Here is a 27,650-nt window from a genome sequence, read left to right as displayed (position 1 = left end):
ATTAGTTTTATTATTTTATATGCCTTTAAAATGCCGAAGAGAAAGTGTATTCTCACAGAAAAGCTAAGGACTGAATACCCTTTTATTATACTATGTAATTGTGATGGCAAAGTCGACGAGAAAGTGAAATGTACACAATGTAATGCAATATTCAACATACAACACGGCGGTCGGTTAGACATCACGCAGTACATCACTACGAAGAGACACAAATTAACAGAAAATGCAAGTGTAATTAGTAAAGTGTCAGATTATTTTTCTAAAAAAAACAATGGGTGAAATGGAAAGAAATCTTGCAGCTGATGAAGCTACATTTGCATATCATGTATGCATGCACAACCAGAGTTTCAGTTCGATGGACTTCACATCGAAAATAATCCGGAAACTATATGACAAAAAGTTTACTTGCGGTCAAAAGAAGACTCAAGCTATAATTGTGAGTGTATTAGCACCTTATGCAATGGCTGTTTTCAGAAACGAACTTGAGAAAGCTAATTATGTGTCAATAATGATAGACAGTTCTAACCACGGTGCTTTGAAAATAGTTCCAGTTCTAGTTTGATACTTCATACCAGAAGAGGCCATCAAAACTATGTTTCTAGAGTTTTTAGATTTACCGTGTGAAACTGCAGACCAACTTACAGAGTGACAAAGTGGAATATTGAAAAGAAAGTTGTTGCCTTGTCAGATAATACTAATACAAATTTTGGTGGAAGTTCCAGAAGAGGAAAGAACAATGTTTTTCATAAATTTAAATCAAAATTGAATCATACATTGATAGGAGTTGGTTGTTCATCCCATATCATAAATAGCTGATACATTGCCCATGGACGTTCAAGCTGTCATTGAAAAATGATATCAGCATTTTTATATCTATACTGTTAGAGTGCATACACTCAAAGGTTTCTGTGACTTTTTAAATACTGAGTACAAGACAGTGTTAGGGCACTCAAAAACGCGATTGTTGTCTCTGTACCCTGCTCTCAAAAGGATGAATGAGATGTACGAAGTTCTCAAATCATATGTTCTTTCACTTGATAAACCACCATTGCTTCTAAAAAATTTCTTTAGTAATCCAGTTTCAGAGCTAATAGCCACATTTCTAGAATGCCAATCTGAAATGTTTCATGCAACAATTTGTTTCGATTCAATTGCACAAAACAAAAATGTTTCGTGCAATTGAAGGTGAGAAAGTCACTCTTGCTGAAGCAAAATCCATTATTGAAAGCCTCTTAGAGAAACTTCAGCAGAGACAAGATAATGATTTTTCAACAAGGAAAGAACAGTCCTTACTGAAGGTATTAATTGAAGATGGACTCATCACTCAGAAGAATTATGGTAATTATAAAAATGAATTTTTTATAACACCTGTATAGAATACATCCAAATATGGTCTTCTGACACTCTTACTTTTGAAAGTTTGTCTTGGATTTTATTGAAGAATCCAGAAGCCAGTCTCAGTTGGAAAAGTGTGCAGAAAAGTGTAACAACTATTGAATAGGTCTGCCCAAACACAAAAAAATCAGTGAAACTGAACTGTTTGATGAGGTGATGATCTTGAAAAAGGCAATTACAGAGAAGAAAGAAGAAATTAAAGCAAAATCTACAGGAGAAGTTTGGTATGAATTATTCAACAGTGTTGGAGTAAATGAATTAATAAATTTGAAGAAGATTGTTGAGTTCCTCTGCTTCATTCCTGGCACAAATGCTAATATTGAAAGACTGTTTTCCCAAATGAACTCCTTATGGACAAACGAAAAGAATAGGTTATCTGTAGAAACTCTGAAAGCTATGCTCATTGTTAAAGTGTTTTTCAATAAGGACTGTGTGGAATTTCATAACTTGGTAAAACATAATCATTCTTTACTTGAGAAAATACAGTCATCTGAGAAGTATATCACAGACAAAGATCAATGATTTAGTATTGTTTAAAGTTCAATTTTAAGATTGCTATAATTAATTAAATTCTTTTCCCTTTGCCGATGTTCGTAAGTAAGAAAAGCAAAAACATTTTGTTGGTTTATTCAAACCGAAAGTGTCCCGTATTTTTTTTTATTTTTTTTTTCAAAAATATATGAACCCTATTTATGTCAAACATACAGCTGTGAAAATAGAGTAGAACGAAATGGACATTAATAAAAAAAATAGCATGCTTAAATGTTACTCTTCATAGGACAAAGCAAGAAATTGAAAAATTGCAGACGCGGTAAGAGATTAGCAGGGCTGAAAAGAGAAGGAAGCAGGTAGTCCAAAGTAATAATAAACACCAAGTGAACAAACAAGAAAAACAGGTTAAGGAGAAAATTATATACAGAGACTCAGTGATCAGGAGAATACTTAATGAAAGTGTGACAAAATTATGTTTCCCCTGGAGCAAAAATTCATGATATTAGTTAATGCCATCGAGATGCAAAAAAAGGTAAGTAGAAGGAAATGGTTGTCTTGGTTGGCAAAGTACTCTGAGGGATAATGTACAGGAGTTGTTAGAAGAGGCAAAACTGAAGAGCAAGAAGGTGAAGATTATAAATCTCGTATCATGCTATGATAGAGATGAACTTAGGAGGAACATTGCTAGCTAATATATAAATAATGCAGTTTCTATAAAGGATTTGTGGAATGGTCTGTGTCTGACAGAAAGAAGGATTTGTACAATGCTGATGAACTGTATCTAAATGGTTTTGGCGTTAGGTGTCTAGAGAGAGCGTTGTTCACGAAGCATGCTGAAGTACAAATTCAGGAAAACTTAATAATGGTGTAAGCAGGTAAGTTTGTGTGAAGGCACCCATGAAGCGAGTGAATGTAAGAATGACCAAGTGTGGAATTGAGTCTCTCAAGCAAAAATATTGAATATGGTAGTCAATTCAGGAAGTAAGAGTGAGTGGGAACCTAAAGGGATGCTGCAGTTTCTATATACTAATGCTGGCAGTATCTGGAACGAGGAGGAAGAGTTTTTGGCATTGGTTAACGCAAGCATGCCAAATGTTATAGTCATTAGTGAGACTTGGCTAACAGTAGGTGATGTAGTTAGGAATAGAATGTGAAGGGTTTAGTATTTTCAGAAAAGATAGAGAAGATGGGGTTAGGGAAAGGGGTACTGTAGATGAATTGCAGCCAAAAAGAGTAAGAGATAGGTGGGAGGGCAGCTGTTCATTTGAAGCAGTCTGGTGTGAGATTAAGTCCAGTAAGACGAAATATACAGTTGGTTGTTGCTATAGGACAGGGTGTTCGACAGATGATCTGGAAGACATGCCAGATTAGTACAGTGAGTATAGGTCAATTATAATGGGGGACTTCAACTATGGAGATATAGACTGAAAGGAAGAAAGATCACATGGCAGGAAGGAAATGGAATTTATACACCCACTAAGAAATAACTTCAGGCAGCATGTGATGGTGGAGACTATTGGTGTGAGAGTATTGGATCTGGTCATAGGATCAGAAGAGTTATCCATAACCAAGGTGACCGCATTGCCTCCAATTATTGACACCATGCTGTCCTGATTTGTGAGATTGTACAACACGAGGAATATTCTCTCAAGAAGTGGTATATGTGGAACTACAAGGGAGGTGAGTATGACAAACTTAGGAAGAAGCTTAAATCTGTGCCACATGGAATTCTGTTGTGCAAATTAGAACAGATGGGATATATATGATGCTGGTTAAGTGGATTAGAGGATGGCTGCTGGATAGATATTAAAAAGTGGTATATGAAGGGACATAAAACACTGCAAGGTTAGGATATTATTAGTGCATGGGATATAGTTGAGAGTCATCAACTGGAAGCAGTATTAAATTGTATACCTAAAGTAAGGAGGGTTAATCAGGTTAGCATTAGATGATGACTAATAGAGCTGCAGAAGAAGAAAATGGTGTGCATGATATATAAAGAGAAAGGTCACCAGCAAACTTATGAACAGTACAAGGCTCAAGCAAGAAAGGTGACCAACATGACAAAGAAGGCAAAGTCAGATTATCAGAATAATTTGACCAAGCAGGCCAAAGGAATTCCCAAAGAATTCTTTCATTATGTGGCATATAAGAGGAAGAATGACTGTGGAAGGTTAGCCTTAATGAGTGATGGTCACGAAGTGACAGAAGCAGATAAAATAATTGAGTTACCGAGTGACCACTTTGCAAGGATATATCATCCTAGTGAGGTTACTGCTTCAACATATGTGAGAGACACTAATGCAGGAAGAGAAGTAGATGAATTGGAGGTTCTTAGGATATTGCAGAATCTGAATGTATATACAGCTGTGGGATATCAGCTTGGATTTTGCGAGATTGTTCAAGGGAACTGGCAGTGCCTCTGACTAGTCTGTTTAATTTATGTCTCTATATTGGTAGAGTTCCAAGGAAGTGGAAAGAGGGCAAAATAATTCCCTTGTATAAGGGAAGTTCTAAGATTGCAGTAGCAATTTATAGACTAATCACTAATCAAAAGTTTCAGTACATTTGCCACCATGCATGGTAGCAAAAGTACTGAAAAAAATTGGTGAAAAACAGAATTCAAAAATGGGTAGATTAAAATATGATATTGTGTGAGGGGTAACATGGCTTTGTGAAGGGTCGATCATGCCTTAGTAATTTACTTTCTTTTTAGAATAGGGTAACAGCAAAGTTGGATAAAGGAAATGGCTACATGATGATTCTGCTGGATTTTGCATAGGCATTTGAGAGAATACCACACGGAACTCTGTTATGCAAATTAGAACAGATGGGGATATATATGACGTTGGTTAAGTGGATTAGAGGGGGCTGCTGGATAGATATCAAAAAGTGGCATATGAAGGGACATAATCGTAGTGAAAACAGGTGACTAGTGGTGTACTGTGAGGTTCAGTATTAGGACCATTGTTGTTTAATTTATAAATAAATGATATAGGAAATAGCCTGAAAGGAAATATTCAGTTATTTGCTGCTGATGCAAAATTAGTACAGTAATAGTTAATCAAGTTGATGTGGACGGCTTGCAGGATGATTTAAATAGACTCAGTGTGGGCAAAAGATAATGGGTATCAGATCGGTTTAACATTGAGAAATGGAAATGCTTTTGGAATAAATAGATTACAAGCTTAGTATCACATGATGGCACTGTACTCCAGGAAATAGATGTAGCTAGAGATTTAGGGTTGGTGGTAGACAGAGAGTAAAGTTTAGAGGACATATTGCTAAAGTTGCTAAGGTAGTTCATAATTTACTTGGCTATTAAAGGACACATTAACAAGTATGGATAGAGAAGTTCTCTTTATAAGGCCTTGATACATCTACATCTGGATTACTGTGCTTAAGTCTCAAGTCTCCTGGATTTTTTGGGAATGAGAATGTAGTGGAGAAGATTCAGAGGCGAGATGGTGAGTGGTCTGTGGAATGTTCCCTATAAAGATGGATTAAGGGTGTGCAGAAGTTGGTTAATAGGAGAAAAAGAGGGGATGTGATAGAAACATTTAAGTTGCTTAAGGAGTTTTATAGGATTTGATACAGGGGAAATATTTCAGCAGTTGACTGAAGAGGCCAGAACAAGGGGGTCATCCCTGGAAGCTGAATAAAGGTGGTTAGTAGGGATGTGAGGACCAGATTTTTTTCTTGGAAAGTTGTGAATGAGTTGTCAGAGTCTGTTGTGAGTGCTTTATCTCTTAATGGGTTCAAGGAAAGGTACAATAGATTGGGTTTCCCAAGATGAGTCTTCAGACTCCACGGAGGTGCCTATATAATAATAGTATTAGGTCTAAGATCCTGGAGTGCTATAGTCCTAATTTTAATATATAATGCACCAAAGGAGCTCATTTCTATTGAGCACTTGAGTAGTGAACCCACAGTACCTGATACTGGACTAAATCTTACTTCACACAATAAACTTCTGTTATATTATCTGTAGACATGTTCCTGTTGTTTTTGTCTAATTTCTATTTATTTTGCTCCCTCCCACAATGCAACGGTGTATCTTTCCTATCTTACTGACCTTTCTTCTTCACTGCAGTGGACATCTGCCATCTCTCTCTCCCTCTCTCAGGTATTTGCCTTACCTAAGTAGGGAAATGTAGCAGAGGAATAGCAGGCAGACTACACTAAATTCAACTGCCTCGAACCTGTATGAATTATATTGCTAAAAGACGTACTGATAATGCTGCTGCTGCTTAGAAAAAGCCGATGCACTGAATCTTATGCCACAGAGATAACAGTGAGAAATTAGTTATATGGTTAGTGAAATCTATTCAGTATATACTTACTGTAAACATTTAGACATTGTACAAACAAACCTGGAAAGATGTGCATTTGATGGAAAAAAGAGCTGGAGAGATTTAAACAGAGTGTCATGGGTCATTTGGAAACACGCTGGGCTGGACTGGACAAGGCCATATAAATCTGAAGCATTCAATATTATATTACTTGGGCAGGAATAATTTGGCACACAGAGGAGGATTAGCTGTCATAGAACACTTTCCCACAGTGGTGTAGAAGTTAAACCTATCTCATCCAGAATCATAGCCATTAGACTACAAGCAAAAGAAAGAAAGAAAGAAATTAAAATAATACAAATGTATATGCCCAATTCATTACATCCAGAAGAAGATCATATTGATTTCTATCAACAATTACTAGAGGAAATTGACAGCGCATATAAAAAAATCTGCTAATAATTATGGGTGATATTATATAATAAACTTTTAGAACAAAATGTCATGTGGATAGATTATGTGTCATCCATATTCTTGGGATTTTTAAACCATCATTATTGTTATCAGGGTATCTGATTAAAATTTCACAGGCCTCCTTAAATTTGTACTTATACCAAGTTTTGGTGTAATGTCAAGAACTGGTGCCTTTCCAGTGACATCTATATAGAATATTCGGGCATGATCAGTAAGGCAGGATGTACCATAGTTATTAAATTTAATGTGTCTTATGTTCCTTTTTTTTTTTCCCCTTCTGAATAGGATTTGTACCAATTTTATCTATAAGGCAGGTTACAGATGCATTGAATGTACAGTATACTCCAGAGGAGAGAAAGGAGATCCTTAGCAGAGTTGAATAAGTTCTTTAATTTTTCAGGAGATTTAAAAGTGGTATCAAGATTGTATTTGTGTAGTATTCTGTTTATTTTATCTGGTATCCCTTTTATGTAGGAATGGCTACAATTTTTATTGTAATCTAGTTTATTTTTATTATGTGTAGTTGCAAAGAATTTTGTTGATAGTATTTTTGCTGTAGTGATTGCTGATGATTTTAAATTCATGCTTAAGAGCTCGTTCATTTTGGAGCAAATCTGTAAAGCCCTGTTTTGTAATGTGTTAATGACACCTCATTTTTTTGTTGGGTGGTGGTAAAAGCTTATGCATATATGTTGGCCAGTATGTGTAGGCTTATGGCAAACAGTAAAGGAAAGACTGCCAGAGGGAAGATATGTGATAAGTGTATCCAGTAATGGAAGTGTGTCTGGACTTTCAATTTCAGTTGTGAATTGTATGTGTTTGTGTTTGTTCTGGTGTGAGGTGGCTGAGGAAGTTGGTGGCCATGGATCCAGATAAAAAAAAAAAAAGATATCGTCGATGTGTCTAAGCCAGACTTCTGGTTTTGAAGTAAAGGAATCTATAACTTTATCAAAATGAATGCTGATCACTGTGTAATGTTAAAAGAAAGGATTCCAATGTGATCTGTTAAATTCATCTACAACCTAAAGACATTACTCTTATTTAGGTATCTCCATGGAGACAAAAGACTCATTGTGGGAGATTCTTTATTCACACATGAGCCATTATTCACAATATCTATCATATTACTCCTTTAACTCACTCACTGAAGAAGCATATCAACCACCTCTGGCAACTTAGGTCAGAAATTTGCTCAGGCCCAGTTCCTGCACGTATATTAAGGTGAATGCACCTATATAGTGTTGTGCTTATTTTCACGTTTTTGGCATTTTTTCTAAATAGTATTCACAATGGTTGGTAAACATGCCCTTGAATCAAAATGTGAACTACCTTGCAAACGTACTGCAATTGATCTAGAGATGAAATTATGGATAATGAACAAATACAAAGATGGACAAAGCTTATCAGGTATAGTACATGGACTCAGTTGTGCAGTATCAACAGTAAACACCATAGTAAAGGATGTCTCACATATGAAAGAACATTTAAAGGAACAGCCAACATGAAAACAACCATAATAACAAAAAATCATGAAGGTGCACTTAATGGAGGTGATAAAATTGCTTGCAATATGGATGGAAGACCAGATCCAGAAATTTGTTCCTTTGAGCTTTATGATTACATGTTTATTTTTTTTTGCTTATGTTTAGCATATGTCAAGCTGCTATAATCCATGAAACATAGAGGGTGAAAAGCATTGTTTAACATGACAATCTTATGAAAGGGAGGGGTGCCATTTGTATGTCTTATTATTAGGTTAAAAATTCACATTGTTTTTAACTTTTCATAAATGATATTTTAATTCTAAATTTTAATTACAAATATTAAATTCTTTTTGTGCTACTAACTGATCAAGCATACTACAAAAAAAAAGTTGTTCTGAGTAATGGCATGCCTAGTATGTTATGTAGCATAGACAATCTTTGAAGAATTTGATAGTATCAGATGGGAAAATATCATCTAAGATTAATATGGAATCTTTTCTTGGAACATTGGTAAGAAATTTTGTGATGTCCAAGCGCTCCATGATGCCTGAGGAGTCCAATTTAATGTCTTCTTTTTTGTTTATGAAGTCTTTGTAATTTTTTATAATTTAGTTATTTAATAAAATGTTTAATTTTTTTTTTCATTTATGACATAATACTTTAATCACAATGAAAATGTTAGTCTGATTTTTTTTTTCTTCTCTTTTAGCCTCTGTTGGTATTTGTAAATGTGAAAAGTGGGGGATGCCAAGGTTTAGAACTGATAACTTCCTTTAGGAAATTACTCAATCCTTATCAAGTGTATGACTTAGACAATGGGGGTCCATTACCAGGGTATGATATTTTATATATATATCTCATCATTTATTTCATGATTAAATATATATAAATAATGTATTTTCCTTGTTTTATGGTGAAACAAGAAAGAAAAGTTAATAGAAGTTTAAGATAGCTTAAAATCAAAATAAGGATGGTTTTGTCTATGAAAATGTTTCAAAGAATAGGAGCATTGAAGACAAAAATAAAATAAAAGCAGTTTGTGTATGGATATCTACCAGCTTCTGAGGAAAGTGAAGGGATAACAAATTCCAGTTTGGCATTATCTCATGAAGTTCTGTAGAACACAATGAGAATAATAAATGTCCATGGGAATTCATTGGCAATTAATGAGTTTAATCCATTCTGATTATTTATATGGAAGACTTCTTTTCAATGCATGGCAAGAAGTGAGAGAACAAGAGGTACCTGGAAACTGTAGGAGTGTGGTTTGATGCTGTTAAGGACTAGATTTTTTCCTTAGAGCATAGAGTTCTGCAATGACAATCTGTAAACATAAAGGAAGAAGAATCAGTTGAAACACCAAGCAATCAATATGCAACATTAATTTCAAACAAGTTTCAACAGAGAAATCTAAAATTCAAGTTGGAAATAAGACATCTGTTTAAATAATGGGACGTAGACATCTGTTTAAATAATGGGACGTATGGTTGAGAGTTTTGAGGGAAAATTAGGAGAGTGAACATTAGTAATGGAAACAGTGTACATTAAAAATGATATTAGAAAAGAATTTGAGATTAATACTCAAGAATGTATAAAGAAATGTTGATCTAAGATAACATGTTAGGGAAAAAAAATATTAGGAAAAGAGAAAGACCATGAACTGAGCTGTACAAGAAGTCTTGACAAGACAGAAAAGCAGTAGTTGATAACATTCGAAACCTAAATATTGGAAGAAACCAGTCAGGGAGAAATTTCCCATCACGTTGATAGGAAATTAGTGGTAAACTTTTAACAATGGGAAAACTTAGTATCCTGTATACAAATAGAACCCCATGAGAGGAAATGCCCATACAAGATTCCCTCACTCCTACTTAAAGGTATGGAGCTCAAACTGAGAGAAAATTGAGATCCACAGGGGTTTAAAAAAAAAAAAAATTCGGGTGATTTTGGGAACAATAGAGAAAGAGTTTCGTCTAATTGCACGCATTCTTGCAGAACATGACATGGTACACAGGTTCTTGCCTCCATGCCTTACTTACACTTTACCTGGAAACCCGCTATAAGCTATGAAACATAGAGGATGAAAAGCAGATGTTTGGGCAGTTAAATTTTCCAAGTTCAAAATGGGTAATCATCATATCCTGTACACCCTCCTGACACACCTCAAGGGGGAGTGTACAGGATATGATAGTAATACATGAGAAACTTACATTATTACTAACTTTCTATCTACAATTTTCCTCCAAATCAATCTGTTACCTGTCAAGACTCCAACATTATCAGATCTTATATTTCTATCTTCTAAGGCACTTTTTACTGTATCAATCCACCTATATCTTGATCTTCCCCTCAATCTTTTTCCTGCCAGCCTGAAAGAGAACACTTGTTTTGCTAATCTTTCCTTTCCCATTCTGTTTAAGCGACGATACCACCTGATATTAGCTCTGCTAACACATTCCTAGATGCTAACAGTGTCAAGTTCTTTCCTAATATCCTCGTTTTTAATATGATATTACCATATTACCATTGATGCCATCTGTCCATGCCCCTGATCTTTCTCAGGACTCTCATATCTACGATCTCTAGTCTTTGGTCAACAGTTTTACTTCTGACCCAGCTCTCAGATCCATAAGTTAGAATTGGCTTGAATATTGTCTTGTATACATGTTTTGTGTTTTGACTAATTTCTCTCTTATTCCATATAAATTTATTCAGTTGACTTCCTATCATACCAGCTTTGTTGATTCTGTTGTCTATTTCCATATTTAGTTTACCATCTTCACTAAAAATCGTGCCTAAGTAGCTGAAACTTTTTACTTGTTCTATAGGTTCTCCATTCACAATGCAGTTGATATTTTCAATGTTTCTGCCTATTTTCATTATCTTTGACTTATTATTGCTGATCTTCATACCATATCTGTTACAACAGTTATTCAATTTAGTAAAGGAATCCTGTAGACTGGTACTGGATTTATTTAGAAGTATAACATCATTCACATAAAGTAAAGAGCTGAGATTAACATCTCCATTTTTGATATCAGGTTTGATACCAATTTCCTTCATAATTTGAGCCATATAGATAATGAATAACAGAGCAGATAATGTATATCCTTGTCTAACACCCGATTTAACATTAAACCATCTCCCTGTACTTCCTTCAATTCTAACTGTTGACTTAACAACTCAAATAAAGACTAAGTATTATTTGATATAATGTTCTATTGACACCATACAACTGCAGCATTTTGAATAGCTTTTCTCTTGGTACCTTGTCATATACCTTTTCCAGATCTACAAAAGTTAAATACAGATCTTTGCTGTATTCCCATGATTTCTCAACTATTTGTTGTAAAGTGAAAATCTAATTCTGACAGCCTCTATTTGGCCTGAATTCACACCAAGCTTCCCTTTCAATCGTTTCTCAAGTATACTTGCATAAATCTTACCAGGAACACTAATTAGTGTCCAGGCCTTCTGAACTATGCAGTACAGCCACTGTAAGACTTTCATACCTGTATACTTGAGCATTTCTTGTCAAATACCATCTACTCCCTCTGCCTTTCCACATTTCAGGCTTTTGATAGCTTTTTCTATTTCAAGTATGGATATGTATTCCTAATTGCATACCTGGTCAGTGTCTTTTACCACTGTGCTATCATCATTACTTGTTTCATTTAGCAATTTTTCGAAGTAATTATTCCATACATCAAGGGTATCTTTTTCACCAGTTTTCATGTCACCTTTATCATCTCTAATTCCTTTTACAGTATTCTTTCCTCCATTTTTGAGCTTTTTCAACAGCCTCCAGAATATTTTGCCACCTTCTTGATATTTATTTTCTATGTTCTTACCAAAGTCTTCCCATGAATTTGTTTAGCTAGTTTTACACAGTGTTTAGTTTTTGTACATTTGTCTCTGTATTCTGTAAGAGCAAAAGCTGACTTATTTGCTGGTAAATTTTGATGTGCTTTTTTCTTTTCCTTCATTGCCTCTTGAACTTCTTTGTCCACCATGGAGTTCTGATTTTTCTGTTCTTGAGGTCAACCTTACCACATGCCTCTCTGGCTGAATCAATAAATGTTTTCTTCAGAATTTGCCAATGAATCTCCAAAGTTTGGTTCCTGTTCTCAAACTCTTTCATTTTTTCTTGAATAATCTTTGTGTATTTTAGTCTACAGTTCACATCTGACAGCTGCTCAACTTTTATTTGTTTTAAAACTTTCTAACATGTTCTTTTTTAATATTTCAACTATGGTAACATTGATTGGAGGGAGGAGAGGACAAATGGGAGGAAGGAAATGAATTTTATGCAGTTACTAAGGGAATAACTACCTGAAACAGCATGTAATGGAATATACTAGGGGTTTGAGAATGCTTGACTTAGTAATTGCATCTGAGAAATTGACTATTATGAATATGACCATATTGCCACCAATTGGTGAGAGTGATTATAAGGCCTTTGAAGTGGCTAAATGTGTGGAATTTTCAATTAGGAGTACATGTGAAATTACCGGGCTGGTAAGTATGCGAAGCTTAGGAGATTACTTGGATCAGTGCCGTGGCATGTTAAACTGCAACAGCTGGATGTTGATGGTGAATGAGAAGTGGTAAAGGAGCGTTGGAGGGAGGTAATGGCTGACTTGCATACCTAGAGTCCAGAGAGTAAATTAAGTGGGAGTTAAATGGATGAATAACACCATTAAACTTGAGCTGCAAAAAAAGAAACAATTGTAGATGAAATTTAAGGAGAAAGGTGACCTGCAGGCACACAAACACTACAAAGCATAGGCCAGAAGGGTAACTAGTGTGGTAAGAAAAGGAGATTATGAAAGGAAGTTAGCAATGCAGGGTAAGAGAGAATCCCAAACATTTCTTTCGATATTCTGGAAGTAAAAGAAAAAATGTATATAGCAAAATGTTTTTAAGGAATGACGATGGCATGGAGGTAACTGAATCAGCTGAAAGAGAATAGAATTCTATTCTATTCTGAATAGACTTACTAAGCAAACACTTTGCAAGAGTATATCATCCAGGCAGTGATATTGCAGGAATGAGAGAACGAATGACTGATACAGGAATTGAAGTGAATGAAATGGAGGTGAATAGTATATTACAGAACCTTAATGTAAACACATCTGTGGGATTGGATGGTATACCAGCTCGAGTCTTATGTGAAGCGGCAAAAGAATTGTCAGTTCCCTTGACCATATTGTTTAATTTAAGTCTCAGCTCTGCGTTACTCCTGAGGGGGTGGAAAGAGGGGAAAATAATTCCATTGCATAAAGGAGGTTCCGAGACTGCTGTTGCAAATTACCGACTGATCAGCATATCAGGAATCGTTGTCAAGGTTTTGGAGATATTAGTAATGGATAGATGAAAATGGGATGCTGTATGGAGGACAGCATGGTTTTGCGAAGGGTAGTCATGCCTAAGTAACTTGCTCACATTTTATAATACAGTGATGGCTGAACTGGATAAGGATAATGGATTTACAGTGATACTGCTGGAGTTTGCTAAGGCCTTTGAAAGGATACCACATGGAATTCTAATCAGTAAGCTGCAGCATATGGGGATGGATAGGAGGTGGTTGATGGAGAGATATCAGAGAGTAGTTTATTCAGGGGTGAAGTCCAAAAGAAAGCCTGTTACTAGTGGTATGCTCAGGGTTCTGTTCTTGGACCACTGCTATTTAATTTGTTCATTAATGATATAGGAAAGGATATGAGAGGAACTGTTCATTTATTTGCTGATGATGCAAAGTTGGGTAGAGCAATAGTGAATGCACATGATGTCAAAATTTTGCAGGATGATTTGGATAGATTGGCAGTCTGGGCTAATGAGAATGGATGTCAGTTTAATGTAGCCAAGTGTAAGGTTATGCATTTTGGGGTGAAAAAATTAGCAGCAGTATATCACATTGGTGGAACTGTACTCCAGGAGGTTGACGAAACAAGAGATTTGGGTGTGTTGGTGGATAGGGAGTTGAAGTTTAGGGGGCATATAGCAGAATTGGTTAAATCAGCTCATGAGATCACTTGGTTACTGAAGAATACTTTGACGAGTAGAGATAAACAAGTTATTGTTCCTCTTTATCGAGCCTTGATAAGACCCCATCTTGACTACTGTGCCCAGATTTTGGCCCCTGGTCTTCTATTTGATGGGAGAGGAGGTAGAGAGGATCCAGAGGCGAGTGACCAAAATAAGAGCAGGTCTATGAAATGAACCGTACAAGAATAGGTTGAAGGTTACAGAAATTGGTTGATAGGTGGAAAAGGAGTGATATGATTGAGACATTCAAATTACTGAACGGTTTTTACAAGATTAATTCAGAGGAAATTTTTCAGAACAGGTCTGGTGATGGGAGAACTAGGGGCCATCCATGGAAACTGAGCAAGAGTATAGTTAGCAAGGGTATTAGAACTAGGTTTTTTACTTGGAGAGTGATGAATGAGTGGAATAAGTTCCCAAAATTTGTTGTGGATGCCATGCCTGTAAATGAGTTAAAAACAAAGTATGACAGATACCGTGCGAATGCTGAATAGTTGTTTTTGATATGATATTTATGTCCTCCCTCAATGAGTCTAAGGACTCCTTGGAGTTGCCCATACTAATAATATGAAATTCAATTTTATCCTGCTCAAGACTAAATGGTGATCACTTCCAATTTCAAATCTTCTGTACACTCTAGTGACCTACACCAGTGAGAAAACATCACTATCAACAATAACGTAGTGAATGAGACTTTTCTTATTCCTTGCATCTTCTCTCCATGTGAATTTGTGCATAATCAAATACTTGGTGGGATGTTGTTATAGACCTGGTAATGTGGATGGTGGTGATAGTGAAATGTATAGTCAAATAAGCCAAGCAAATAAGAAAAGGGTGATCATTATGGGTGATTTTAATTATGGCAATATAGACTGGAATGAAGAGATAGCAACTGGAAGTAAAGAAAATGAGTTTCTTGAGTTTTTGAGGGATAACTACCTCAGACAGTATGTAACAGAGGGCACAAGAGGATTAAGGGTCTTGGATTTGGTCATCTCATCGGAGGATGTAATTATCAATGAGGTATCAAATCATCCACCAATTGGTGAAAGTGACCATGAGGTGATTACCTGGGTGGTTGCCAGCAGTGCAAGAACCCCTGTGAAAAAAGGGTATATGTGGAACTACAAGGGGGGTGATTATGAAGAGCTCAGGAGACAGCTTGCATGTGTAGCATGGAATGAGGAGTTAGCTGGAAAAGAGATCAATGCAGCTTGGGGGATTTTCAAAAAATATTTAGTGGATGCAATGTCTAAATGTATACCACGGGTGAGAAGGTTAAATAAGTTAGGTGTGAGATGGATGAATAAAGTGATTAAGCATGCAATACAGAGAAAAAGGGCATTGTGGAGGCAGCATAAGAGAAGTGGAAGTAACCAATTTCATGAGTTCTACAAAGACCAGGCAAGGAGAGTGACTTGGTTGGTGAGAGTAGCTAAAGAGAGGTATGAACAGCAGTTAGCTAATGAAGCTAAAAAGAATCCTAGGGAGTTCTTTCGATATGTAGCCAGCAAAAGAAAGAATGATTATGGAAGGTTGGCATTGATTGGAGGAAATGGTATAAAGACAGCTGTTGCAGAATGTGTGGTGGAGATACTTAATGAGCAGTTCATAAAGATCTTTCAATCTTGTGAATGTGACTTCATGGAGAGATTAAGAGCAGTTGATGATAGGGAGGAGAGACTGACTGTAAGTGAGCAAGAGGTGTTTGGGGAGTTGAGTAAACTAGATGTAAATAAGGCTGTGGGACTTGATAATATATCACCGCGTATTCTGAAGGAATGTGCCAGAGAGTTGACACCTGCCTTGACATATTTTTTTAATACGAGTCTTGCACTTGGTCAAGTCCCTAAAGAGTGGAAGGAGGGCAAGATTGTGCCACTTCATAAAGGAGGTGATCGAACTCAAGCATCAAACTATAGGCCTATCTGTGTGCCAGGTGTTGTGGTTAAGTTGTTGGAGAAGCTTGTGAGAACTAGGATCCAGAGTTTGGTTGGCAACAATGGTATAATCTTTGATGGACAGCATGGATTTGCTAAAGGGAGGTCGTGTTTTAGTAATCTACTTACTTATTACAATAAAGTGACTGCTTCCTTGGACAGAGGAGAAGGATACACAGTAATATACTTGGATTTTGCAAAAGCTTTTGATAGAGTACCTCATGATAAGTTGACAGTCAAACTAGAGCAGATGGGGTTGGATATTAGATTAGTGCATTGGATTGGAGACTGGCTATCTGATAGGTATCAACAAGTTGTGTATGGGGGTGCAATATCCAGGAAAAGGAAAGTCACTAGTGGAGTGCCTCAGGGATCTGTTTTAGGACCATTACTATTTAACTTGTATATTAATGATATTGGCAAAGATTTGGATGGAGATATTCAGTTGTTTGCAGATGATGCAAAGTTGGGACGAACCATAAAGAGTAGTGAAGATGTTGTGGCCTTGCAAGAAGACTTGAATAAATTGAGTGATTGGGCAAGCAAATGGGGATGTGAGTTCAATGTTGCAAAATGTAAGGTTTTAAAATTTGGGAAACAAAGAAGGGATGCAGAATTTATGCTTGGTGAGAATATATTGTTGGAAGTAGAGGAAATAAGAGATCTGGGAGTGATAGTGGATAAGGATCTAAAATTTAGGGGACACATCGCCAAAATTGTGAAGACAACACAAAGACTTCTGGGAACGATGAGGAGGACACTGACGTGTAGAAGTAGGGAGATTCTTGTTCCATTGTATAAGGCTTTGATTAGGCCACACTGGACTATTGTGCCCAGATTTGGTCACCTGGTTTTCAGAAGGATGAAGAGATGTTGGAAAGGGTCCAAAGGCGACTGACTAAGGTAGTTTCTGACCTCTGGAATGTTGAGTATGAGGAAAGATTGAAAAGATGTAATTTGCAGAGTCTAGTGGAGAGAAGGAAGAGGGGAGATATGATAGAGACCTACAAGTTGGTAAGGGGTTGCTATAGGATCAATGGTGGAGAAGTTCTACAGAGAATAGTGGGAGATCAGGGGAGAACCAGAGGTCATGCCTGGAAACTGTATAAAGAGGGTGTGAGTAGGGGAGTGAGAGGCAGGTTTTTTTCGTGCAGAGTTGTGAATGATTGGAATGCCTTGCCTGAGAGTGTGGTGTCTGCAAAGAGTTTGAATGTGTTTAAGACCCGGTATGATGAGATGTGTGTGAGATAAAAGGACCTCCTAGATGAGTCTTTGACTCCATGAGGTCTTGTTTAATAATAATAATAATATTTTTATGTTGGAACATTATATTAGTAATAACCCGTCTGTCCTGAGCAGAAATCCAACAGGTATTTGCCATTATTTGCTCTTTTCTCCAAATTTCCCTAAAATATTCTTGTATATCTGACAATCATTTCCTACTCTGCTATTTAGATCCCCAACAAGGGCCAACTTTTCCTTTTTCATTGTATCAGTTGCTTTCTCTAAAGCTTCAAAAAATTCCTCCACTTCTAGCTTAGTAGAACCTTCTGTGGAACCATAGGCACAAATAAGTCTCATTGTCCAGTTCCCCATTCTGATATTTGCCCACATCACTCTACTTGAGATTGCCTGCCATTCAAGAAGATTAGCCTCATATTTAGTGTTGAATACTATGGCTACTCCTTCTTTTCCTTGATTGTCATTGCCTGAATATAACATTTTGTATTTATTGCTCAGAAAAATCTCGCCAGATTTTGTCTTTTTTTGTTTCAGTCACCCCTATTATGTCGATCTGGTACTTTGCCATTCAGGCCTCTTATGTTGATAGTACCAATCTTGAACTCTGGTGATATGGTACAACATGACATTATTATTATTATTATTATATCCTCCATGGAGTCAGAAGACTCATGGAGAGTTGGAAAGTTCATTCAACTGACAACATATTTAACATATAGAATCTTAAAATCCTTAACACTCTTTACATTAACAACACATTCTGGTAATGTGTTCCATTCACTGACATTTCTTCATGTAAAAAATCTACTCCTTATACCCCCTTTTCACCACACTTTTACATAAATTCCAGGGATGACCTCTGGTTCTTCCCCTCTCACCTTCTACCCTGTGGATTAATCTGATAATATTCTCTCACTTACTTAAATGTCTCTATCATGTCACCTCTTCCCCTATCCACCAAACTCTGCAATCAACATTTTTCCAATGCCCCCACATCACGTTGAAAACCAGGTGACCAGATCTGAGCACAATAGTTCAAGTGTGGCCTGACCAGTGCCCTATACAGTGGCTCAACCACTTCCTTATCCCTACATGTTAGAGTACTTCTTATCATAGCAGCACTACAATGTGCAGCCTTTGTAACACTAGCAATATGCCCTCTAAACTTCAGTCTACTGTCAACCATCACACCCAAATCTCTAATCTCATTCATTTCCTGCAGTACAGCACCATTGATATATTACACAACCTTATATTTCTTCTCTCCAAAATGTAATACCTTGCACTTATTGATATTAAAACTACAACCCCACTCTTTTGTCCAAGTAAACACACTTGTCACCTTATCATAAAATGCAAGTAAATTACAGGACCTATTCTTTTCAAATCCATGCTAACATCATAAAGAATGCTATGTCCATCAATCCAATCCTGTATTCTGTTCCTTACCAATCTCATTAAAATCTTGACCACAACCACGGTTATAGAGACTGGCATATAGTTGGAGACTTCTGTCTTAGAACAAATAGTATTATTTTGCCCTAGGAACCCTACCCACTGTAAGACTTTCATTAAATAACCAGGTCAAGGACATAGACTTGTTTTACATTCCTTAAGAATTCATGGTGATATGCCATCCATTCCCACAGCCTTATTCACATTTAACCCAACCAACATCTGATACACCTCTGTTTCTTTCACTTCCAATTCTCCTAATACTCGCCTCTCTTCTATACCTTGCATGGCATTATTTACACCAGTATGATAAATGCTGATAAAGTTCTCGTTCAATAATTCCACTATATCTTTTGCAGCTATTAGTCTGCTACCATTACTATCCACCAATGTTAATCTGCCTTAATTATTCTTCCTCTTGCTTGCCATGTAGCAGAAGAATTCCCTTGAGTTAACCTTGGCCTGACTATCCAATCCCCCTCTCATACTGCACCTTTTCTTTCTTTACCATGCTCGAGCACTTTATACTCTTTATGGGAGATTTTAACAACTATAAACATTACAACTTTAAATTGGAAAGAGGTAACATCACATCATGTGGTAGTAAGGAAATGGAATTTCTGGAATCCTTGAGTGACGTGTAATGGAGAGAACACGAGGTTCAAGAGTTTGTATTTGGTTCTAGCTAGTGTTCCGTAATTTTGTTTTTGCCAACCTATGTATACATGATAAACATTTTGTGTGCAAGTTTCCAGGGTCAGACTCAATGTGCATCAGCTAATATAATATTTCTTGGGGTAATGTAATACTATCTTTTGTAATATTTTTTCTAATACTTCTTGGAGACTTGAATGTTCACTACTCGCATTGGTTCCCCTTCTCCAGTTTAACTGATCAAGCTTGAAGGGATGCTGAGGTGTTTGCCATCAACAATGACCTATTTCAGATCATCAGTCTTCTGACCAGAATACCTAGCATAAGAGCCCCCTTCAATTTGCCAACACACTTGACCTCCTTCCTGACAAGCTCCCCTTCCCAAGTATACTGTGGTTGTCAGTTCTCTTCTTGATAACTCAGACCACAACCACATACATCTCTTTTGCCACAGAAATACCTTCAGCCACCAGTTCACAGTCTCGTGTCCTTTGACACTACAAGGGTGCCAACTGGAAGGACCTCTGTGACTTCTATTTCTACTTCTATGGTCTGACTACTGCTTCAGTTCTTCTGATCCAAACACCTGCTCAAACTGAATAACAGAAATCATCCTCACAGGAATGAAGGCTTTTATCCCTTATTTCACTCCAAACTCTCAGCCACTATCCGAGCCTTAGTTCTCAAAACATTATGTTGTAAAAGAAATAACCTTTGCTTACCACGAATGGCTCAAGACCAAAACTCAAACTGCCCACTCTCCTACACTGCAGTTCACAACAATTGTAAAAGAATCATTGCCATTGGGTGCAACTCCTGCCTGCCTAGCTTTCCACCACTCTCACATCTGAATACTCTAGTTACTTTACTTAAAGAAAAGGCCAATTACTGGCATCACTTTTCTCTTCCAATTCCTGCATCATTGATGACCAGGGCAAAGTTCCCTCCACTCTACCAAGAATGACTGGGTAGAGTGATGCCCTTCATGTCGCCCATAGTCTTCTGACAAAAAGAAATCTGAAGAATAACCTTGACACAAACAAAGCTTCTGGTCCTGATGGCATCCCACCTATTGCATTAAAAAATTGTACCCTAGAACTAACACCTATCCTGTATTGCCTCTTCAATCTATCTTATTCAGCTGCTGTCTACTATGGAAACAGGTCCTCATATCCACCCCATACCAAAGAAAGGTGATAAAAGTTGGCCAACAAACTACGTCCACTTGCTCTCACTTCTGTTCTCTCTAAAGCTATGGAGAAGATTAATAACAACCAGCACTATGGATTGCAATCTACAGCTGTCTTCTTGCTTTCACCACTCACCTCTGAAGTCAAGCCATGGAGAAACTCGTGTGGTTGTCCTCGACTTCTCAAAGGCATTCGATCTGGTTTGGCATATGAGCCTATTTAGCAAACTGCCATCCTGTAGTCTATTTTCCTCACTCTGCACTGCATTGCCAACTTTTTCACTGATCGCTCACTATGTATCATGATTTTCCTCAGATTTTCCCACCAATGCAGGAGTACTCCAGGGTTCTGTTCTTTCACCAATTCTCTTCCTCTTGTATATAAATGATCTGCTCTCTCAGACTTCGAATCCTTAGCGATGCAGACAACAGTACACTGCATTCCTCCTTTTCATTCGATAAACCTTGTAGTGCTCAAGAATTAGAATCCTCAAGCTCTTCCATGACCAGGTACCTGAATTCAGATCTCTTAGCTATATTTCATCAGGGAAGGGACAACCTTGTAAACTTCAGTGCCACCAAAACTCACTCTTGTCTGATCTCTCAGAGGATATTGGTGGTGCACCAATATCCTCTGAGAGATCAGACAAGAAGTCCAGAAGAGGCAATCTAGCTAATTAATGATCCCTCTTTTACAGATACTTTCATGGACAGTGCTCTGCTGAATTGTCCACTATTATTACTCCAAAGCTAACCAAAACCCTGTTACAGTCCATCTTTAAACTCGCTGAACAAACTTTGCTGCTTCCTCTTTCATTCATGCTTCTGGCCTTTGGAACTGTCTCCCACACTCTGCCTTTCCCAAAGATTACAAACCTCAGTTGTCATGCGAGATGTGAACAGATTCCACATTTCTTCTATCCCTCTTGCCTACACATAGCACTAATGTGCCATAGGTCATGTGGCCTTTCGTGTGTGGATCAGATATATATAATATATATATATATAAATTCTCATTTTAATGTTGCCCTTTTTTTTTTTCATAATTATAGCCTGTAAAATGCAAGCAGTAAATTAATTCGCTTAAATATTGATTATTCATAATAAGTACTCATCAGAGTGGACAAGGGAATGCAACGTGAGAAAAATTGATGCTCCAGAAGGATAGGAATGTGTGTGTATATAAACTGGGAAGGGATGACCTGGGATGTAGGGAAAACAGCTAGATTTGAAGAAGGTTCTGGGATGAATAAGCAGTAATGGCTCGAGGAAAGCACTGAGAAGTCACATCTCAAAAAAAAAAAAAAGCTACTTCACGCCTACTCACCAAAAATTACATAAAAGTAACTTATTCAAATTAAGCCTATTGGCTCTTTATCTCAGTAAAAGTAACTGTTCACTTAGACCTATTGTGAATTCTATTGGCAGTCCCACACATAAAATATCAAGATTTCTGTCTAACCATCTCCGTCCCCTCATTGGCCACTCAGCTTTTTCGCCAAAAAAGTCCATAGAATTTCATACAAGAATAAAAGACATTAAACTAGCAGATATAGACATGTTAGTAAGCTGTGACATTGTCTCTCTCTCACAAAGAGACAATAGAATTTTTAACCCAAAATATCCATTGGACATAGTGGACTCACCCTTATCACTTAATTTAGACAACTGTTTTCTTGAACACCTAAAAGAAAGAAGTTTTGTTCTTGATTCAAAACCAACAATTTGGTTACAGTATGTTGATAACATCTTTTCAGTTTGGAGCCGCACAAAACCAGAACTCTACTCATTTCTACAAAAAAAAACACCCTACATCTTCGTATCAAATTCACTAGAAAAAGAATCATCAAAAGATATTTCCTTTCTTCATATACACATCCAGCATAAACAAGATGTATCCATTTCCACTTCTGTCTATCGAAAACCAACTTTCTTTTTCAGGTCGTTATATCCACAATACATCAGCTCACCATCCATCTCAAAAATATGGCAGCATAAAATCTTATATTCAGAGCTTTCAGGATTGTTCTTCTGAAGAATCTCTAAAATGAAAACTGGAAATTATTAAAGAAACAGCCTTACTAATTGGATATAATCCAATAATAACCCAAAAAATAATTAACTGCTCTCCTACAAATCAACCTTGACAAGAAAAAGCCCACAGGATTCCTATACCATATATTAAATGCACTTCTGAACATGCCTCAAAAATTATGAAAAAATATCAACTTGTTGCTACCTATAAACCCATCAACCAAATTCACAACTTTACTACCTTGTACAAAAGACAAACTTTCACCAATAGTGCTACCTGGCACATACGAAGTACCATGTTCATGTAACTTGTTTTACTTCGATAAACAGGAAGATCTATAAATAAATGCATCTTTGAACATCAAGACCACATCCCACTTGTCAAACCTCACAAATCTGACCTTGAACAACATGGAATCGAAAATGCTAATCAGAGGATCCAATGCCAAAACAAACACTAACCTGCTACATAGATCCTTATATAAAAATGAACATTTATATAAAGAAATTTCTGAAACCTTACTTCGTTAGGTTTCAGAAATTGGAATAGTGAGACAGTCATTCCAATTAAGATTATGTTAATTATTTTAACATAATCTTAATTGGAATGACTGTCTCACTATTCCAAAAGTTTGGGAAATTGTTATCAAATTGTGTTAAATAAATTTATCTGTTATATTTTAATTTAATTTAATTAGTTTTAATTTCAACCCAGTTTAATCCATCATCACATGACTGTATACGTAGAGGAATTCCAATTTAAGCATGCACGTTACTGTTTTTTTGAATTCAATTCCTTTTGTTGTTCGATAATTGTACTAATGATGTCTCATGATATATAAGATAAAATATTTACATAATAAAAATGTTATTAACTGTGGCATAAATGTGATTTCTATAGTTACTGAGGATATTATTCATATGGTAGAACAAGGAGAAAGAGCAGGGAAAAGTGGACAAGCTTGCAAATGACTGTAGTGAGCCAGAAGGGATGGTTGGACCATGGAATGTATTGTTTGATAGAGTGGTTATAGTATGATTGCTGTACAAGTTTAAGGAGTGGTATGATAGATTTGTATAGTGTAAGTGGGGATCCTGAATCATAATAGTAGTAATCACCAACAAAGGAAACGAGACATAGTTGAAGAGTGCATGTTGCCCATAGGATGATACTTTGCTCTGAAGAACTTTGTACCAAAGCTGATCAGATGTCCTTATAATATCTCAAACAGTTTCCTGAATTTCTCTGAACTTTTCATAGCATTTATCAAGAGATGGTTGGTTAGATAAGGGACTTCACCTGTGGCAAAATGCATTTGCTGATTCATGATGTAATATGAAACTTCTAAGTGCTGCAGAAATCAGCTGGATTCTCTTCACCGTTTTGGAAAGGACCAAAAGAAGAGCAATATGTCTGTAATTCGATTGTATGGATTTTTTTGTGTCTTATTTTTGGATAAGTTATTAATTAACTTTAATGATATTATGTTAACTTGATATTAGTTAACTTTAATGATTGATAGATTCCAATGAAATAAGAAAGCACGCGCGCGCGCGCGCACACACACACACACACACACATATATATTTACCACGAGTTGAGGCGACTCATAGTAAAGGTGGAATAAGTTCTGATCACTTTCCTTAGTATTTCCCATAATGCAAAGCATATCTACTTGCAGACATGTATGATTCTATGCATTAAGGGAAAGGCCACTACCCAGACTGGTTTCGATCTTTATTGAAGTCTCGTCAGTGGGAGCCAGATCCTGAGATGCCGAGGTTGAAGTAATGCAGAACTTATAAATTTTACCTATACAAGTTGCCACAAGGTGCTTTAATCTTATTAAATAAAAATCTCAGGATGAGAGAAAGATGGAGAAAGTTTTTTACCTTGGGTATACTAGCAAAGGTTGGTCGATTGGTAGAGCCTCTGCTACTAATGGCTCACAAAAAGTTAAGCAGGTTTGAGCACAGTTAGTAGTTAGAAGGGGAAAATCATTTGATGGTGTTGGCACATTCTCCCTCGATGAGTCTTTGGACTCCCTGGAGGTTTCACATAATAATAATAATAATAATAATAATTAAAGATACCAGGATAGTAAGCAAACAAGCAGGTAAGTCAAGTTTGCACCCGAAGTATTTTAAGGTCTGAGGCAACTCGTGGTAAAGTTGGAGTAAGCTCTGATCAATCTGGCATCTCAGAGTCGGGCTCCCACTGACAAGACCTCAATAAGATCGAAACTGGTCTGGGCAGTGGCCCTTCCCCTAATGCATAGCATCATACATGTCTGCAAGGAGATGTGCTTCATTATGGGAGATACTAAGGAAAGTGATCAGAGCTTACTCCACCTTTACCACGAGTCGTCTCAGCCCTGAAAATACTTCAGGTGCAAACTTGACTTACCTGCTTGTTTGCTTACTTGGGAAAAAAGGATTAAAACCAAGTTTATGAAATTGCTTGGTATCTTTAATGTATAGTATACCCAAGGTAAAAAAAACTTTCTATATATATATATATATTTTTTTAAAAATAGATTTAATGACTTAAAAACCGAGTTGAAGCATATATATATATATATATATATATATATATATATATATATATATATATGCTTTCTTATCAAATGGTGGAGCTGAATTTGAAACAATTCTAGATTATTTTCAAACTCTTCCGTACCAGGAAGGGTTTGAAAATAATCTAGAAGGATACCATCAGTGTGTATACAAATTACTGGAGATTTTTTCCTGATCTTTTGCTGGTGGAAGAATACAGGAGGCAAAACAGGTGACATATTTTTCATATTAGTAGTAGACTTGAAAGAGATTTTTCATTGGTCATTGCTATAAGAGTGTGAAGAAAAATATGGGAAGATTTCTAGAACCTTGTTGTTTTTGGTGCTTGAGAATGATCTGGGTGTAAAATGGAGTGATAACAAAAGGCCTAAATAGGATAATCATCCATGCATAGTTGTCAAAATTTGCACATTGATTGATTTTACAGTCAGATTTTCATTTTGAGTGTCTTCTGCCTTCATACATCAAGAATATTTTTTATCCTCAGTTTTCATATCACCTTTATCATCTCTAATTTCTTTTACAGTACTCTTTCCTTCATTTTTGAGCTTTTCCAATAGCCTGCAGAATATTTTACCACCTTCCTGATATATTTATTTTATATGTTCTTATCGAAGTCTTCCCATAGCTTTTGATTAGCTAATTTTACACAATGCTTTGCTTTTTTGCATTTTTCTTTGTATTCCCTAATAGCATAAGGTGATTTACTTGCCAGGAACTTTCAATATGCTTTATTTTCCTTGACTGCCTCTTTAACTTCCTGAGTCCACAGTGGAGTTCTGATTTTTTTTTTTTTTTTTTTTTTTTGCATATTATCTCACCTGCTTCTCTGGCTGAATCAAAGTTTTCTTTAGGGTTTTGGTACTGAATATCCAACATTTGGTTCTGGTTTACAAACTCTTTCAGTTTTTCTTGAGTAATGTTTGTGTTTTTGAGTCTACAATTCACATCTGATAGCTGTTCAGCTTTGATTTGTTTCAAAACTTTCTTATTACACACCCTTCTTTTTTAATATGAAATCCAATTTTATCCTGCTCAACACAAAATGGTGATTTCTTCCTATTTCAAATCCTCTATATATTATTGTGTCCTGAACCAGTTAGAAAACATCAAAAAAAAAATTCATATTTGATGTCAGTAGACGGCATATGGTCACTGCCGTACCTCATATGGTTTTGGCAATGATGTCTTCTGCTAGAATAAGTGGTAGGGTCACAGATTCCCTTTCCACACAAAGTTTGTAGGATAATCACAAACATTCATGCCCACGGAAGTATTCAAACCCTCAGCCTCTTGGCTGGAGAGAGCGGTCACGCTAACCACTCGGCCAACCAGGCCTGCTAGAAAACGTCACTGTCAACAATAACATAGTCAGTGAGACTTCTTTTACCTTATATCTTCTCTCTCTCTCTGAATTGTGCACATTTTTAAGTTGGAACATAGTGTTAGTAATAACTAGTTTATGTCCTAAGCAAAAATCTAGCAAGTATTTGCCATTGTTATTAGCTCTGCTCTTTCCTCCACATTTTTCCAAAGCATTCTTGTGTTTATTAATTATTTCCTACTCTACTGTGTACATCTCCAACATGGACCAAAATTTCTCCATTTATTCCTTATTAGAACCTTCTCTGGGACCATAAGCATAAGTCTCATTGTCCAGTTCTCCATTCTGATATTAGCCTGCATCGCTCTATCTGATATTGCCTGTCTTGGAGTAGTATAATTAATATTATAACTACTACTTTTTTTCCCTATTTGTTATTTCCTGAATATAACATCTTCTATTTGTTGCTGAGAAAGATCTCAGTTGTTCTTGTGTTCTTTGATTTGGTAGCATTTATTATATCAATCTGGTATTTATCCAATTCTTCTGCTAGTTCCATGTCTTTTTATTGATGCTTCTTATGTTGATACTGTCAATCTTGATCTCTGCTGATGCTGTGTTGGAGGTTGTTCCAGTAGCTGACTTTTTGCTGTTCAACCTGGTTCCCTGAAAAAATGAAGGCCCTATTTAACCAGACAACATGAAATTCCATTATGTTGTACTTATAATCATTTTGTTGGTTTAAGTTATGGTTTAAGCCAATAAGAATACACTTTGGTGCTAAATCACAAATTGCCAGCCCATCCTTGTTCATTCAGTATTCAGGTAGATATCCAACAGGGTGTATCACAGGAAGGTGAGGATTGGATATCAAATCGGAAGCCCTGGTCAGTTCTCTGCATTCTTCGAAAAGCCATACAGAGGTCTCCTCTCAGTTATCCAGCCTTGACTGTTAAGCACCCACATTTTAATAACAGTAAATAAAAATAGTTTGAGTTGTGCATGCTTGTGTTTTCTTTATCATTGAGTTTATGATATTTGGAAATAAAA

The 27,650-nt window shown here is 36.5% G+C and overlaps 1 protein-coding gene across 1 annotated transcript in view; it reads left to right on the top strand.

Moving 5' to 3' along the window:
• The window catches only part of LOC150106943 (diacylglycerol kinase theta-like), a 610,762-nt gene that overhangs the window by 520,256 nt on the left and 62,856 nt on the right, over window positions 1-27,650 (top strand). Inside the window, exon 15 of the mRNA XM_090393510.1 lies at window positions 8,847-8,971. Coding sequence (XP_090249636.1) covers window positions 8,847-8,971 — 125 coding nt within the window. The remainder of the gene's footprint in view (window positions 1-8,846; window positions 8,972-27,650) is intronic.

Source organism: Typopeltis vanoorti, chromosome 5 (genome assembly GCF_054136105.1).
Source record: "Typopeltis vanoorti isolate ZY-2024b chromosome 5, IOZ_Tvanoo_1.0, whole genome shotgun sequence".
Classification (NCBI taxonomy): domain Eukaryota; kingdom Metazoa; phylum Arthropoda; class Arachnida; order Uropygi; family Thelyphonidae; genus Typopeltis; species Typopeltis vanoorti.
Note: the sequence above shows the minus strand (reverse complement) of the source record. Positions and strands in the feature narration are given on the sequence as shown.